The sequence below is a fragment of the Harmonia axyridis genome, chromosome 3, assembly GCF_914767665.1.
Source record: "Harmonia axyridis chromosome 3, icHarAxyr1.1, whole genome shotgun sequence".
Classification (NCBI taxonomy): domain Eukaryota; kingdom Metazoa; phylum Arthropoda; class Insecta; order Coleoptera; family Coccinellidae; genus Harmonia; species Harmonia axyridis.
Genome location: NC_059503.1, coordinates 61,414,973 through 61,434,299, shown reverse-complemented (window position 1 = coordinate 61,434,299; position 19,327 = coordinate 61,414,973). Strand labels below are relative to the sequence as shown.

General features: G+C 35.7%; 1 protein-coding gene across 1 annotated transcript; it reads right to left on the bottom strand.

Annotated features, from left to right (window-relative positions):
• Positions 1 to 15,741: 15,741 nt before the first annotated feature.
• On the bottom strand, positions 15,742 to 16,308 carry LOC123674598. The gene is made up of 2 exons (XM_045609523.1): positions 16,262 to 16,308; positions 15,742 to 16,095 (listed from the first exon to the last, which is right to left on the bottom strand). Exons 1-2 carry the CDS (start codon positions 16,266 to 16,268, stop codon positions 15,776 to 15,778), a joined length of 327 nt encoding a protein of 108 aa, XP_045465479.1. The 5' UTR covers positions 16,269 to 16,308; the 3' UTR covers positions 15,742 to 15,775.
• Between the last annotated feature and the right edge of the window lie 3,019 nt (positions 16,309 to 19,327).

Genomic DNA, 19,327 nt, shown 5'->3' with positions numbered 1-19,327 from the left:
GAATGAAAAAGTTAGTAATCATGGCTCTATACCGATTACCACTGACTGTAACGTTCTGGGCATCATCGTTTTTGAAGAAGTACGGACCAATGATTCAACCAGCCCATAAAGCGCACCAAACAGTCAGTTTTTCTGGATGTAACGGTGTTTCGACATAAACTTGAGGATTAGCTTCACTCCAAATGCGGCAGTTTTGTTCGTTGACGTAGCCATTCAACCAGAAGAGCGCTTCATCTCTAAACAAAATAAGATGGACGTAGTGCGCGATACGTATTCCGCATAGAACCATTATTTTCGAAATAAAATCGCACTATTTCCAAGCGTTGTTCAGGCGTGAGTCTATCCATGACAAATTGCCAAACCAAACTGAGAATAAATCACTTGACAGCTGTTGAATCGGTCGCCATCTTGAACAGTAATGCCAACTTGAAGTTATATACCTCGAAAAAAAACACCCTATATATTGTTAACAGAACCCAACTTGAACATTTGAGATAAATTCAATTTGTTTTTTTCAGTTGAATGAAGATTTCATGAAAATTATCTCAAAAACATTGTTATCCACGGTTTCAATGTTTCATTATCAATTAGGTAAGTCTAATATATCAGCAAAAATTAAATTGAAGAAGTCATTCAAAAGAAAATTTTGAAATCATATGTAGAATTTGCATTCGATGAGGTTGTTAATTGAAAACTAAAAGTTGTCTGTCCGTGTGTTTTTCTTGAAAACATACCATAACGAAGGTATACATTTGGATCTTCGGGTACACACTACTTATTTCATTGGGCCGTATTCATAAAAAAAAAGTTATGCTTATACTTGCAGAATATAAAGGAAATCTTTCAGCTTGCATTCATAATATTCCGAGTGAAACCTTATACTAATAGAGTATGAGCATATCCTTCAAAAAAAGTATTTGGTTATTCAAAAACGTTACCTTTTACTCTAAATGAAAAGGATATCCTTCAATAATTTCGAGTGTGGTCAGTAGCAGACTCAGTCGTATAGTGATCAGTTGTAGCGATGACAGATGTTGTGGAACTGAGAAAGATTTAATACTACATAGAGCGTTTATCAACACCTGTTCGTGATTACAAAAAATTATATAGGTTTCAAGAGGAAAATGTGCAATGGCTTGTTAACAGATTTTTGGGAATAAATAATGCTGAAACTACGCAATCTCAGTGATCCTGGGTATCAGAAAGGCATTGGTCAAGAACTGGGTGTAAGTCAAGCTACAGTATCTCGTACAGTGACAGCATGGTGGCTCAATCAAATTACTGGATAAAGTTTCCGTCTACGAACAATGCACTTATGGATGCCAAACAGTTATGGCAAAGCAAATATAGGTTTCCAACAGCAAATGGCGTAGTTGACTGTACTCACGTAGAAATTCTGAAACCAAATCGCCATGGTGATGAGTATGTCAACCGGAAAGGTTATCCTACACTGAATGTGCAAGCCACTTGTGATGCAAGAGAAATGTTCACTAGTACCGACGTTAGTTGAATATGGAGAAATTCACAAATAAGGGTTGAATTACAAAATAAAAACAACTTCGTGCTACTTGCTGATGCTGGATATGGTATAGAGCCGTGGCTCATTCCAAAACCCCGCTCCACGTGCTGAACTAAATTATAATAAACTTTTGAAAAAAGAGAGAGGGATAATTGAACGTGTTTTGGTCAACCGAAACGTCGATTTTCCATTTTGCAACATTATTGCCTGTATTGTGCTTCATAACGTGGCAAAAACTTTGAAAGATATCGATTTTGCAGCACCTGAAGAAGAAGTGCCAGAAGAAGATCACACACGCCAACAACCATTTACTTATTCTTGGAAGATATTATTGCAAGTATGAAGTTATCATTATGAATACGAAAAAAAGGAAATGCTTATACTCTTACCTTTGTCTTCAATTCAAAACCTTATACTTCTACCTTATACTTACAAGGATATACTTTAGTTTTATGAATACGGCCCATTTGGTTAACAACTAGTTTTGAAGAATACAATGTTTTAATATGTTTCTCATTTTTTGAATATTGTTCTTCGGGTTCACACTACTTATTTCATTTGGTTAATAACTAGTTTCAATAAATACAATGTTTCTCCTTTCTTGAATGATCTATTTCCAAATCTCAATTCAACCCAAATTATCCCAGTATAATCATACCTAATACATCCAAACGAGGGTAAAGAAGTGAGGTACCTCCAGTACCACCCTCGTATATCATCCCGAACCCATCGACGTCCAGCTACCGCAGACCACTTTAAATCAAATATTTCGACGATTTGTCATAACTTTTTCGCATCGCCCGTTCTACCTCAACCCGCCCCCGGCGCCCACCTCCGTCTCGGAAATAATTCAATTTCTCCCAGAACCCCTACCTGTCGCCGGCACCACCGAAACGCAAATTGAATAGCGAATATCCCGGGCATTAAATCCAGTTTTACGACTGTATCAGAAACGATGACGGGTCGTTAACGCCCATCTCGTAACTCACGCAGGCGGGGCGCCCACCTCGAGACGCGCCAAGACGAAAACACATAAATTTCGAATTTCCGAAATCAATCCCCGGCAGAACGGGCCTTTTTGGATTCTCCGCGGTAGTCGCGCCCGTTTTATGAAGGGGAGATGCGGAATGAGCATTCAAAGCTCGGTTAATTACCTTTATTTCATTTTATTATTTTCAATAGAAAACTTTAGGACACCCTGTATAGAGTAATGTATGGATAATCCGAAGTACCCGATAATCCGAACGGCCCAATTGGTGAAATGTAAAGGGTGTTTTTTTTTCGAGGTATATAACTTTAAGTTGGCGTTACTGTTCAAGATGGCGACCGATTCAACAGTTGTCAAGTGATTCATTCTCAGTTTGGTTTGGCAATTCATCATGAATAGACTCACGCCTGAACAACGCTTACAAATAGTGCAATTTCATTTCGAAAATAATTGTTCTCTGCGGAATACGTATCGCGCACTACGTCCATTTTATTTTGTTTAGCGATAAAGCGCACTTCTGGTTGAATGGCTACGTCAACAAACAAAACTGCCGCATTTGGAGTGAAACTAATCCTCAAGTGTATGTCGAAACACCGTTATATCCAGAAAAACTGACTGTTTGGTGCGCTTTATAGGCTGATGGAATCATTGGTCCGTACTTCTTCAAAAACGATGATGGCCAGAACGTTACAGTCAATGGTGATCGGTATAGAGCCCTAATTACTAACTTTTTTATTCCTGAATTGAACAACCATGATGTCCAGGAGCTGTGGTTCCAACAAGACGGCGCAACATGTCACACAGCTCGTGCCACAATCGATTTATTGAAGGACACGTTTGGTGACCGCCTAATTTCACGTTTTGGACCTGTGAATTGGCCTCCAAGATCTTGTGATTCAACACCGCTAGACAACTTTCTGTGGGGCTATGTAAAGTCATTGGTCTATGCGGATAAGCCACAAACCCTTGACCATTTGGAAGACAACATTCTCCGTGTTATTGCCGATATACGGCCACAAATGTTGGAAAAAATAATCGAGAATTGGATGTCCAGATTGGACTACATCCGAGCCAGCCGTGGCGGTCATATGCCAAAAATCATATTCAAAATGTAATGCCACAAGATTATCTTGCGGATAAATAAAATTCATGTCAATCGAATAATTCATCGTTGTTTTATTGCAATTTAAAGTTCTATAGCTCTAAAAAAAACACCCTTTAGAAGCGTGTAACTTCAGAATTAAAAATTATTCAAGAGCACGTTTTCGCTGCCGGGGGAGGTTCTCGTCTTATTTCCTGAAGGGGGGCCTCAAATCAGCATCTAGCCGAGGGCCTCCAATGGAGCCAGACCGGGCCTGATTCAAAGCTTGTATAATTACCTTTATTTCAGTTTAATATTTTCAATAAAAAACTTAAGGACAACCTGTATACAGTTATGTATGGATAATCCGAAGAACCCTATAATCCGAACGGCCCAAGTGGTAAAATGAAATATAAAGGGTGTTTTTTTTTTCGAGTTATATAACTTTAAGTTGCCATTACTGTTCAAGATGGCGACCGATTTAACAGCTGTCAAGTGATTTATTCTCAGTTTGGATTGGCAATTCATCATGAATAGACTCACGCCTGAACATCGCTTGCAAATAGTGCAATTTCATTTTGAAAATAATAGTTCTGTGCGGAATACGTATCGCGCACTACGTCCATTTTATCGTTGACAAAATCGTCCATCAAAGCAGTTAATTCGATTAACCATGGAACGTTTTCACACCACGTTTACTCTTATTGATAACTCGCATCCCAAGAGACGCCGTACGGTGCGTACAGAAGAAGCTATTGCTGCTGTAGAGCGTAGCATTGAGGAAGACCCGAATGAGTCTATCCGCCATCGAGCACAGGAATTGGAACTGTGTCCATCCACTTTATGGAAGATTTTGCGAAAGGATATTGGTTTGCGTGCTTACAAAATCCAACTCGTGCAAGAATTAAAGCCAAACGATCATCAAGTAAGGCGTAGATTCGTCGAATGGGCCCAAAATGAGATTGCCGTTGTTTTTCATAAGAGAATTTTGTTTAGCGATGATGCGCACTTCTGGTTGTATGGCTACGTCAACAAACAAAACTGCCGCATTCGGAGTGAAGCTAATCCTCAAGTGTATGTCGAAAAACTGACTGTTTGGTGCGCTTTATGGGCTGGTGAAATCATTGGTCCGTACTTCTTCAAAAACGATGATGCCCAGAACGTTACAGTCAATGGTGATCGGTATAGAGCCATGATTACTAACTTTTTCGTTCCTAATTAAACAACCACGATGTCCAGGAGCTGTGGTTCCAACAAGACGGCGCAAAATGTCACACAGCTCGTGCCACAATCGATTTATTGAAAGACACGTTTGGTGACCGCCTAATTTCACGTTTTGGACCTGTGAATTGGCCTCCAAGATCTTGTGATTCAACACCGCTAGACTACTTTCTGTGGGTCTATGTAAAGATTGGTCTATGCGGATAAGCCACAAACCCTTGACCATTTGGAAGACAACATTCACCGTGTTATTGCCGATATACGGCCACAAATGTTGGAAAAAATAATCGAGAATTGGATGTCCAGATTGGACTACATCCGAGCCAGCAGTGGCGGTCATATGCCAGAAATCATATTTGAAATGTAATGCCACAAGATTATCTTGCAGATAAATACAATTCATGTCAATCGAATAATCCATCGTTGTTTCATTTGCAATTTAAAGTTCTCTTAAAAAAACACCTTTCAGATATAATTCGAGTGAAGAAATAATCTTGAATGATATTTTTCGCCTTAGACGGGCTTAAAACTCTCATTGCACTATGCCTTCTTCAAGGCTTTTGCTCAGCTTAATGGTCCTATTTAAATAACACATGACCTCAGGGCTAGTTTGATAATTCTACCTAAGTTATAAAAATATCAATTCCACCAACACAATTTTTATCTATTCGACTTGGCATAACCAACGGATAGGTGCATGAGGTGAATGTTCAAAATAACATTTTTTTCTCCACCTCTAAAATTTTTTGGTTTCCTCCTTGAAATTATTTATAGAATTCAAGATCAAAATTTAAAAAAAATCGTTTATCTGCCGTTCATAGATCCTATAAAAAGTTAAATCTCTTCAAATGTAATTAGGTTCAAAAATGAAATTCTATTATTTATTTCATAAATGGCAAACGTGTCAATGTGAAATTGAGAATATTTATCTATAGATTCTATCAAATGATATTTTTGATCTTTATTTTTTACCGCTATGGTATAAATTTTGATATTTTATCAATATGAATTTGTGAACAAGTAGATATATTATGAAAAGGAGGAAACAACAAAACACATGAAACAGCAATTCATTATAAGAATTGAACTAATTGAAAAATCAAAACCTATGATATTTGGTTCTAGAGAGTTGAAAAATTCTTCAAAAGGAAACGATTTTGAAATAATATCCGAATTAATTTATTCAATTTCTTGATGCAAGACCTTATTCAATTGTATCTTCAATATTAAGTCAGATTCAATGTTGGTTCATCTTGACAAACTTAAATGTGCTCACATTTCGCCACGTGTCTCGCAACATTGTCAAGTAGCTCATTTGATTGATAGTTTCATGTTCAAACAGATAAATTATGACACTCAAATGAAGAATTGGTGATTATGGGGCAGAAATTTTAGAACAGAATCCTATATATGTTTCATTTATATACTTCAAATGTTGGTACAAAAATATAAAACAACTTACTCATCCAAAATTTGAGTTAATCAGAAATACTCGTTTTGTCAAATTTGCAACATAAATACTGAGCAAATAATGATTATATAAGTAGACACTTAATCAACAAAGCTTATATCAAAGTTATTATCGATATCACAAAACGAAGAAAATAAATCTCACGATGAAAGTTTCCTACTTTTCTCATCACGGACACGAAAGGATATAAATAATAACTACCCACGTTCAGTTTGAAGAGCGTGCACTCAATCTACATGAAAATTATATCGAAAATTATAGAACATCTTTGATTGTTCGGAATGGGTAAACTGATAATCAATTTAAAAATTGTTTGATGCTAGGTTACGACAATAAATAACCGTTTATCCAAAATATAATGAAAGGATCGTTCGGGTCCATCGTGCTTCGCTACCTGTATTGGGAAGAATTGAATATGCAGGGTAATGAATCTTGGAAATTTCGGTCTATTTGTAATTCGATACAGGTTTTATCGATGATGGATAATAATTGTTGTCTTTGGATGGAGTTTTCTTGATTACCCAAGTGAACTTCTCGAATGCACCTTAATGATGAGCGGTAAGAAAATATACTAATGAAAAACTATCCACTCAGGTTTTCAGGTCAGAATTTTTGGACAGCAACATGTCATAATTTATGTATTACAATTACTGAGTATATTTTATATAAACATCGAAAAATTGACAATATTGTATCCTTTCCATCACAACAATATATTGGAATATAATTCGAATTTTAAAAATGACAAAATATTGATTACCAATCAAAAGAAAATTTAAAATAAATAAAACTGCACAAATTGAGTAAACAGTTAACAAATTGAATTATTATGATATACAGGGTGTCCCATAAGTGGCAAGTCACAGTGACACCGGAGGTAGGTCAGCTAAAGAGGGACCTAACCAGCCTAACATGACCCCAGTAAAAGTTGCATGGTTTTCGAGTTATTACCAAATTACGTTTTTTAGTGAATTTTCACCTTTTTTAACATTGTCAGGGTCAGAATTCTGCTGGAAAGCTCTCGAAGCTTATTTTTGTTGTTGTAATGGAATCTTAAATAGTTATTTAAGATGACATGAGTATGATTCTGTCAAAAAGTTATGTGGATTTCCGTAAATTAATGGATAAATCTTGATTTCAATTGCTAGCAAAACGAGAACTTTCGATTATTTATTTAATTTTTAAATCTAACTTACAGTAAATGTTCAAACTGTTTCCCTCGGACTCTAATGCATAAATGACACCGTTTTATAAAAAACAGTTTGAACATTTACTGTAAGTTAGATTTAAGAATTAAATAAATAATCGAAAGTTAAGTCTGTTTTTAATTAATTTACCTTTTTTTTCAATAATATTCCTTTTTCGCTTCCCCTAATCCATCTTTTTCCCTATTGTGACTTTAACAAATGATAACAAAGCCCGGTATCAAATGTAATGTCATAGCAAGCGGCAAAATTACCTGATAGCGGGGTTCCTAGTTTCAACTTAGTTAAGTAGGGCATCGGTAAAATGATGAAAATACCTAGTTTTATGGGCATAAGATTCGTGTATTGTACCATTTCTAAATCTGTCTAAAATGCCAAATTTTTTGATGTTACTTGCTCGTTTTGTTTCAAGGATTTTTTTTTCACAGCAGGTGTCCAAAGTCGAAGTTCTCGTTTTGCTAGAAATTGAAATCAAGATTTATCCATTAATTTATGGAAATCCACATAACTTTTTGACAGAATCATACTCATGTCATCTTAAATAACTATTTAAGATTCCATTACAACAAAAAAAATAAGCTTCGAGAGCTTTCCAGCAGAATTCTGACCCTGACAATGTTAAAAAAGGTGAAAATTCACTAAAAAACGTAATTTGGTAATAACTCGAAAACCATGCAACTTTTACTGGGGTCATGTTAGGCTGGTTAGGTCCCTCTTTAGCTGACCTACCTCCGGTGTCACTGTGACGTGCCATTTATGGGACACCCTGTATCGACAGACGTACCTACGTTTCGGCATTTTGGTATTTATTAATACAATTTTTCCTCATCTCCTAGAATGACTAAATTTACCAACTCACCACTTGAATATCTACTTCACAAAAATTTCAATTGAGGAAGTTCAAACTGAACGTTACTCTTTCTCTATATTATTAAAGTTCTTTAGCTCTGAAAAAAACACCCTTTACCTATCCGTTGGTTATGTCAAGTCGAATAGATAAAAATTGTGTTGGTGGAGTTGATATCATGATAACTCAGGTGGAACTATCAAACTAGCCCTGAGGTCGTGCGTAATTTAAATAGGACCATTAAGCTAAGCGAAAGCCTTGAAGAAGGCATAGTGCAATAAGAGTTTAATGTCCATTTGTGCCGAAAAATGTCATCCAAGATTATTTTTTTACTCGAATTATATATATCATTGAATATGTCATGAATATTTTCAGCAAATATTTTCATTCCATTGGATTCCACAATGGATAAGAACAAAATTTAATATAAATTGGTTAAACATATTGGTTCCACCAATTTATAATTCAAAATCAATTTCTTCATCTTCGATTTTGACATCCTACACTGCTGGCAAACACATATTTGATTCCCTCAAAGTTTCAAAGGTCCAGGGAGAAAATAAAAATCAATTCAACTCTTCAATCTGGTTTTATTCGTTGCATCTCCCTTACATCTCGAAAAACGTCCATCTCGGAACTTTCATCGTCCGATAAATAACGTAAAATATGTACCGCGGTCTAGGGTCGCAGCATCATTTATCTAAGGAGGCTCTGGTGGCGCCCGTCTGGCATTCGTTTAGACCGCCCCATGTCCCATCGTTGAGATTGCCACGCCAAAACGGCTAGCATGTTAATTGGGTCTGGGCTCCCGAATTTCATATTCCAGAAATTAAAATAGAAATGTGGATAAGTAAAGGGTTTTTTTTTAGAGTTATAGAACTTTGAATTGCAATAAAACAACGATGGATTATTCGATTGACATGAATTTTATTTATCCGCAAGATAATCTTGTGGCATTACATTTCAAATATGATTTCTGGCATATGACCGCCACGGCTGGCTCGGATGTAGTCCAATCTGGACGTCCAATTTTAGATGACTTTTTCCAACATTTGTGGCCGTATATCGGCAATAACACGGCGAATGTTGTCTTCCAAATGGTCAAGGGTTTGTGGCTTATCCGCATAGACCAATTGTAAAGTTAATCGTAAAATCTCACGTATGCCTGTCGGCTGCTCAGTTGATACGGTGAGGGTGTGGGCACCAAATGAACTTGTTAACCTGACCAATTAATTGTTGGGCGCCAGGATTACTAAAGTAAACCAAATTTCATAAAAATGAAATTTCTCAAAAAAAATATAAATAGAGATGATAAGAAAAAAATGAAGTCAAGTAAGAGAAACGGGAGATAGATAAGAGAGAACTTGCTTAGTGGTAAGAAATAAAACGAATTAAATTTTACAAATATATTAAAACAATTTGAAAAAAATATTGCTGAAGGCTGAGAAAAAAAATAAATTCAGAATTTCCAAAAAAAATATTGCTGAAGGCTGAGAAAAAAATAAACTCAGAACATTTACAAATGATGAAAATTTCACTGATCTTACATTTCGGATATTAGGTCTCCAGACAGAATTTGGAATAAGTAGGTTATCGAAAGATGAATTTTGATATCTCACTTGGAAGATCTTGTTTCTCAATTTTGATAGTTGCTTGATATCAGAATATTGCTCTTGGATCGAAGTGGTGAAAAACAATTCAAATCTCGGGTTCCAATTTGGTGGATGCTCGCCTGAAGTGAAACTCCCCACTTCAACGGCACTTGCAGTATTTCGTCCAAATATTAGATGAAGGTTTCTGTGTAACCTTGATCAGGATGCAGATTCAGTGCAGCCTGGTTAGGAACTTGTACAGGAATTGTGGAATCTTCTTCGTATCAAAATGGATGCTTGAGCATGCGTGGAGAGTAAAATTCAGGAAATTAGATTTGTACAATTGTCGGAGATAAAAATGTTCTGGTTGAATTTAGAAAAATAGTATCAAAAGTATTGTATGAAATTTGGAATTGACAGAAATTATAAACTATTATATAAAAATGAGTTACTTATTGAATACTTTCCGGAAAGTGAAAAAAAAACTTATGTTATAAGAAACAATGAAATACAAAGAAAAAAAAAAGGTACAAATGATCCGAGAGTTATTATAAGAAGGAAATTTATTCAATTTGAATGAAATTTAGAGTTAATTACAGCAAGAAAGGGAATATGTACTTCCTGGCGGCTCTCAAAAGAAAGAAAAAAAAAATCCTCACTCACCACTGTGTGTCAAGAGTAAAAAAGAAAGGTACGAGCTGTGTGACATGTTGCGCCGTCTTGTTGGAACCACAGCTCCTGGACATCATGGTTATTCAATTCAGGAATGAAAAAGTAAGTGATCATGGCCATATACCGATCATCATTGACTTTATCGATCTGGCCATCATCGTTTTTGAAGAAGTACGGACCAATGATTCCACCAGCCCATAAAGCGCACCAAACAGTCAGTTTTTCTGGATGTAACGGTGTTTCGACATACACATTAGGCTTAGCTTCACTCCAAATGCGGCAGTTTTTTTTGTTGACGTAGCCATTCAACCAGAAGTGCGCTTCATCGCTAAACAAAATGAAATGGACGTAGTGCGCAATACGTATTCCGCACAGAACCATTATTTTCGAAATAAAATTGCACTATTCGCAAGCGTTTTTCAAGCGTGAGTCTATTCATGATTAATTGCCAAACCAAACTGAGAATAAATCATTTGACAGCTGTTAAATCCGTCGCCATCTTGAACAGTAATGCCAACTTAAAGTTATACACCTCGAAAAAGGAATGACAACCAAAATCGACTGGTTATGAACATTTATGTGTAAATCCCTATTCGGATATTCTAGTACTGATCATTTTTGTAATATCCATAAAAAAAATTCGTCATTAAATAAAAATAATCAATATCAAACTGTCCAGAACCTGTTTCCACAAATTGTTTGAGCTGGATTGATGGAATTCGAATGAAAAAATTGATTGAACCGGAACTACCCTCAACTTTTTTAATTTATATGGGATATTATTGATGAATGTGAACTGATACGTGAAAAGGTCTTGGAAAGAGTGACTCAAGAATTTCTTAATAGGATGGCAAACTGTCAAGAGGTGAACGTCGGGCATTTTGAACATTTGATTTAATTTTGTTGAAAACATTATTCCCATTAGTCTTCAGTAGGTAAATAAATTTAGCTATTCTAGAAGTATTATAACAGTAAATTATTCCTCGTCTTTATTAGATTCGTTACACTATACCCAGAATGTGCGCATTCGAAATCCAAAGATCTGCAAAGAACAAAAAATTGTACATCAGATGCATTATGAGCCAATGCACTCACCTGCAAAATTTCATAAATATTGTCCTTTTCGTTCAAAAGATATTTACTTGGTTCCATACACTATCCCAACCCTGTATATTTGGCATCGTCTGTTTGAACCTGCCAACCTGCTTGCTTTTACTGTTTGGAAGTTTCGGAGGTATGCGTATACAGACAGACCAACAAGAACTTGAAATTATTATTTTAAAAACTTAAAGGTACAGGTAAATAATATCTCAATCGGGTCCATTACTGACCTAATGGGTATGTTTTTCACAATATTTCTCTTGAATTTTCTATGGTTCTGATCATGTGATCTGCTTGGAAATTTACACGAAACTTGAAATTGTTATTTCATACCCCCAAAATTTCAAGCCAATTATTTTTCCATATTCTTTTTGAAACTTTTATGGTTATGGTCATGGTATCCAGACGAAATTTTGCACGAAGCTTTATATCCAGACTATAATACATATTCAGGTTTGGTAAATACATTCGGAAAGATAGGATATTCCACGTTATTCCGGAGAATACCCATGTTCCAGTGTAACAGTGCAACAATCAATACATCTACATGATACTATATCAAATAAACAAGTATTCTCTTTCAATGGCGAAGTGGGGATGGTCACAGTTGCAACAAATAGACAAGAGCCGCAGAATATTGATCATATTATATTTAGTTTTCTGCTTTTAATTTTTCTATATGTTCCTGAAAAAAATTAAATTATTACAACTAAAAAAGTGGAAGACCCCGTATAATAGTAACCTCAGATCAACCAATATTAAAATCAAATTTTTTTTACTTATTCTGCAAGTCTACCAGCTTTTGCGTTAGACGGAGTTTGTTCGAGGAATTACATAAAAATTATGTAATTATTGATAACCCTGTATACGGAGTCTTATAACTTCTTATTACAACTCGTGTCGACAATATTGAGATTGTAATTTTTATCTTCAACTTTTTGTAACAAAAGAATCGCCACATGATTTTCTAAAGGTAAGTAACAACCCTCTCTCTGCATGTTTGACACCCTATATTTCAAAAACTGTACAGTAGATCTTGTTGTGCCCATGGAGTCATTTGATCAGGATTTCATAAACTACATTATACTAAATTTTCAGCCAACTCGACTGGGACCCATTTTCCACAGAAACCGTGCGGGGTCCTTTCATAAAGAATTGAATCGTTTATAAAACCGTTGTTCTTCAGAAATAATCTAGAGACTTTTATTCTCTATTCAAAGCATTTCGTTTCCATGTTCTACCTCTTTAATGGAATTCTAACTAATTAATAATTATGTACTTCTGTCTGATATGTAGAATGTTATAGGTCCATTTACAATGAATTATATTCGATTCAGATAACTCACTTGAACCGAGAGATTAATTTTTGGAATGTTGTTGTCGAATGTAGCCCACTAGGATGGTTGTTCAAAAATTTTACCGTATATTAAGTCGCATACACTTGGAGCCTTCGATAACTTGTCTTTTTCATTTTTTTTTCGAAATGCCTATCAACAAATCACTCCACAACACGCTTTCAAAGGCGAAAGGGTTAGTGATAAGGATTTTACGGAATCACCTTATAATGCTGTTATATTTTACGTCCTTCAGAGTTGAAAATAATTAAACATTATTTAGTTCTTAACTTTTTAATTATTTCAATTTCTTAAATCAACATTTCTACTGAAAAAATTTAGGTGATATAATTTTTGGGAAATTTTATAGCCTTGACAATTTCAATGAGAAAGTAATTTCACAGGGAGGTTAAATTTCGATGATTTAGCATTACAACTTCTGGAGCAGAGGAGACAAAATTCAATACCTAATTCTTGTTCTCTTTTTCTGAGAAACTAACAAGAGTAGTACCTATTCAATTTTGGCCACCGTCTTTTGATTTCGATTTATAAGCGGAAATAGGAAATATGGCGATATCGAAATATAGTATATAACATTATTAGCAAGGTAAGAGGGTTTTTACTGGCGAATATAGAATATAATTGACGAGCCGCAGGCGAGTCAGTTACCTCCTTGAGCCTGCAAAACCCGTTACCTTGCGTGTATTGTTTTATATTTTATTTGTTTCTCATTTGAAAAAACATTAGATTAATTCCAAAAAAATCTCAATAATTTGTTTCAAATGTCGTAAGCTATGGAAGCGTTGCCATGAACATGTCTGTTTATTTTTTTTTCATTTGTTTTGGCGAAAGCGAGAATGAATGTACCAAAAGAAATTATTGAGGCAGCCAGTAGTGTAGCTTCAAGTTTATTACCTGAAAAATCAGCTTCAAGGTACGAGCGAGAATACGACGACTTCAAAAAGTGACAAAACAAAAATAGTGTGATTGGGGTAACTGAAGATGTTTTATTCGTCTTCTTGAATCAACTATCAGCTAGATTCAGCCCTAATACTTTATGGGCAAAATGGTCTATGCTGAAAAGCTGCTTGGAAATGAAAGAAAATGCCCCTGTTCGCAGGTTTGTTTTCCTTAAAAAATTTATTGAAAAATATGACGTTTAGTTGTCATTTGCAGATTTCAAAAGGTAATAGCTTTTCTGAAACGAAAAAATGAGCGTTATACGCCAAAAAAGGCCAAGGTATTAAGTAAAGAAGAGGCTGAACAATTTCTTTTACATGCTTCTGATGACCAGCGGTTGCTGGCGAAAATTGTAACAATATTTGGGATTTTTGGATGTTGTCGATGTGACGAAATTCTCCCCTTAAACATGAATGATGTAGAAGATATGGAAAAATACGTTATTGTGACATTGCGGCAAACAAAAAATTTAACAACAGATGGTTCATCATCATCAGTATCAACTCTTTCATAATCAAAATCTGTGTTACTGGAAATAACAATTGTACCATGATTTTCAACATATATGACGATAAAACAAAATTTTCTTATGTAAATAATACTACTAACTTGTAAAAATTTTGCAAGTTAACAGTCAGTTTTACAAGTTAGTGACTTGATAAAATAAACTTTCTTGATTAATATTGTGTTTTTGGAAACTGGCGTTTACAAATGAGAAACAAATAAAATTTATATCTCCGCTACTACTGATGATAGAGCTCTGAAATCTAAACATTATGCAGGGACTTTTTCACGTAGCATCCAGTGACGTGCTCGTTTTTTGAGTAGGATTTTCAATTACGAAGGTTTGACCCAAAGTTATATTTTTTCAAACGAAAACACTAGATTTCTGTGCCATTTTTTGAACGCCTCTTGTATGATAGACTTCTAGTATGACCAATACCTAGTTAAATCATAAAAACTATTGAGGATATTTCCCGAACTAATCGAATACAAGCAAAGATGGACAACGAATCAATAGCCGTAGGAAGAGATTTATTCCAAAATGCCTCATTGAGTCCACTACTCTTTAACATTTTTATGGATCAGATCATAAGGAATGTCCACAAGAACAGAGACTATCATATGAGAAGTAGAGAAGTGAAGATTTAGTGATATGCTGATGATGCAGTCTTGGTGCTGGAAAAAGAGGATAACTTGCAAAGGCTCCTCTTCACATTAAACACGGTCGCAAAAACGCTGGGATCAAAGTTTCAGTGTCTAAGACGAAGTGAATGACTAAAATAGATCTTTAGATCATCGTGTACGCGAGGTCGAATGATCTCTAGCTCCTTCTCTAATCTAAGTGCATTACTATAGCAAAAATATCTCTAAGATGTAAATTGGCAATTGATAACAACATAATAATTGACCAGAAGATGATATTCCATTATTTGGACATAAAAATGTCGAACTTTAGCAATTTAACCCTTTGTGACCGGAATTAATTTTATCGATATTTTTCTGTTGAAAATCGAATAATAGTATTCAAGTATGATTGAATAAAGTGAAAAACATGTTTTTGAGTTTTCGGACAAGGGATTTGTCTTCATTGTGGGGACACTAGGCAATGAAGAAATTTTACACAATGTAAATCATATTATTATTTTTATTGAAACCTAATACAAAAATCTACTTCGTATGAAATTCTGAAGAAAATTTTTAAACAGTCCATAAGATTCGTTGAATTCTTTTTTATTTTGTGGGCAGTACGAATTTTCAGTTGTCGAAATCGTATTATTCCGTCAAATTTTTTGCTTTACAGTATCCAAATCAATTTCATCTTCGCCGTTACATAAATCTTGATCTGCAGCTACATTCATTGAATTATTGGATTGATGTACAACACAATTTTCAATTTCTAAAAGATCGTCCGTATAAACGATATCGAGAGAATTTATGTCAATCAAGTCATTCTCAATTTCCACATCCTTCCCTTGAAGTAACTCATCATCAGAACAATCATCAACCTCCGAGTTGTTCCCAGATGGTATTTCTTCTAGAAGAGAGAATAAATCCTGAGAATTCAACTCTTCCAAATCACGAAATAAGAATGATGTTTTCTCTGAAAAAAAAAATGAAAAAGTTACCATTTGCTTTGTGTCCCCAAGACGAGACCACCGACATTCACGCGAAAAATAAAATTATTATTAGATGATATTCACATTAGCTCACGAACATGACAATTTATAATAATAAGTTTTTATATATTTCCAAAGAAAAACACCTACCTTCCATGTTTTTTTTCACTTCGAAACACGATAAAATAACTGCTTCATGTAGCTAGTACGCAATCGTGGATATAAGTTTACATCCTATGCATTTCCGTATGGATCAGCGATGTAGTTCGCGCTCCTATCTGTAGATACGGTATTTACGCGAACTAAGCAATATGTGGCTATACGGTGAGCGCATTAGGCGTATGAGAAAAAAATTATTAACTTGCGTCCCCACAGTGGACACACTAGGACACAAAGGGTTAAAACCTGCAGTGAGAGGGCAAGCTATCAAAGCAACAAGAACAGCCTCAAAACTCAATGACAAAGTAGTCAACAACAAATATCTGCGAATGGAAGCAAAATTACATATATACAAGACTGCAATACGTCTATATCTACTGAAATCTGCAACAGAGACAAGACCTGAAGCATCAAGAACTCAGCAATTTGTGGAAGCGACAGACATAAGAGTCGTTCGGAGAATAGCTGTGAGAATAATTCGAGACAGGTAAAGGAGCGAAGACATCAGACGGCTTGCCAAATCAAGAATATCAACGAGTGGATTATGGGTAAAAAAATTGAAAAGAATGATCTTATTATCCGAATCACCCCGAATGGTGAAGGTAGCCAGAGACAGATCACCGTCAGAAGGGCAAAGCATAGAAAGACCTCAAAAGCGGTAGAGCGGCAGTCTACCCACATAAGTCGTGTTAAGATGAGAAACAGCCACTGAGCATATTTGGAAGGTTAAAGCAGAAGGAGAATAGGTTATTGAAAGACCTTCGAATTAAGTGACATACTTCCATTAAAAAAAAAACAAAGGAAATATCAACATTAATAATGCCACTCTTAATACAAGTGCTGAATGTTCTAATTTATTAACCGCTTACAATTGATTATGGAGTTATTTTAAGGCGTCAATATCATCTTTTACTCATTTCATGAATATTGAAAAATACCTATCGATCACTCTTTCTACTATTCAAAGTAGTAGGCCCTAATAATACATAGGGCATTATGAAAAATGCTTTCCAAAACTTGCGCCCCAGAATATAAAATAGGACGAAATTACAGGGTAGAAGCCAAACGATAAGAAAATGCTTCATAAAGAGCCTACTGAATATTGCAGGAATCAAAGTTCTATCCGATTCTTGACAAACTGTTGGTTTATTTGTAACTTGAAGTTCTATCTTCGGGAAATATACATGGGGTGGATATTTAATTTGGGGTTGGTGGCTTCTAATATCCTTATAATGTTGATACACTTATGTAAAGATGATTTGCTGGTTAAAACTATATGGTTTAGTCAGAATTATTGATGTTGCAATTCTGTTTCGACAAATTAGTATAAGTCGAAGCTGAATATACAGGTGACAGACACTGTTTATTCTTGCTTAATGGGCTATAGATTAGGCCTTGTTACCAGTATGCTTGTACTCGGCGATTTTTAAGGAGAAATATCTCTTATTTCATGACTGAGCAGTCACATGGTGGTATTCCCTCTTAAAGAATACATATAATCAAAATTATTAACTTCCTCGTTAAATTAAAAACCATCAATCGTAGCTCGATAGTGCAATCCATTCACCATTACAATGGCACTACCCTTATTTTCCAATAACTAAGGTCCAATCACACCACGAGCTCAAAAACCGCACCAAACAGTGACACTTTGAGGTTAGAGAGATTTTCACATCCACATGACACTGCATCACTATCACACTGCACTATCTCACCACAAAATACAAAGGGCGGTAGGGCATGCAAAGTTTCAGTATTGATTCGAAAACTAATTGGGATTACGAACATGTGTTCCGCTGATCACATTTGGCATTTAACAGTAACTAGTTATGAATGCAAATCGTAGGAATTTTCCATATGTTGAATGTGTAAAAATCGGCTTCCTAATAATTCGAAAGCGAAAATAGTATTGTTTTTGGTATTTGTGAAATAATTAATGATTTTAACCCTCTTGCAATGAAGGCAATTGGGAATTCTGTTTATCTTGCTTGGGCTACCATGTCCTATTTATAATCCAGTCGGCTTTGTAAAGGCGGTTTGGAGGTTTTTATAGCAAGGAATGTTGACAAACGCAGCGGAGTGGAACAACCTTATAGGATGTTTTCAAGAATCAAGGATGAAAAATGAAAAGCGGCCAGCAAACTGAGACGAATTGCTGCCCCTCAAATTGAGGCGCCTGCAACAGTATCTTCACTGTTTCACCCCTAACGCCGGCCCTGGGTAGGTCACGGAATCCAACACTATTCTATCCTTAATAAGGGTAGTTCGTTCGTGAGAATTCCTTCTGCTTTAACAAAAACATATAGTTGATGAGGATAATTTTGAACTGTTTTGAACCAGAAATCTTCCATAAAGTGGATGGACACAGATCCAATTCCTGTGCTCGGATAGACTCTTTCAGGTCTTCCTCAATGCTACGGTCTACAGCAGCAATAGCTTCTTCTGTACGCACCGTACGGCGTCTCTGGGGATGCGAGTTATCAATAAGAGTAAACGTGGTGCGAAAACGTTCCATGGTTAATCGAATTAACTGCTCTGATGGACGATTTTGTCAACGATAAAATAGACGTAGTTCGCGATAGTATTCCGCACAGACCATTATTTTCGAAATAAAATTGCACTATTTGCAAGCGTTGTTCAGGCGTGACTCTATTCATGATGATTTGCCTAAATGGTCAAGGGTTTGTGGCTTATCCGCATAGACCAATTATTTTACATAGCCGCACAGGAAGTAGAGTAGCGGTGTTAAATCACAAGATCTTGAAGGCCAATTCACAGGTCCAAAACGTGAAATTAGGCGTTCACCAAACGTGTCTTTCAATAAATCGATTGTGGCACGAGCTGTGTGACATGTTGCGCCGTCTTGTTGGAACCACATCTCCTGGACATCATGGTTGTTCAATTCAGGAATGAAAAAGTTAGTAATCATGGCTCTATACCGATCACCATTGACTGTAAGTTCTGGCCATCATCGTTTTTGGAGAAGTACGGACCAATGATTCCACCAGCCCATAAAGCGCACCAAACAGTCAGTTTTTCTGGATGTAACAGTGTTTC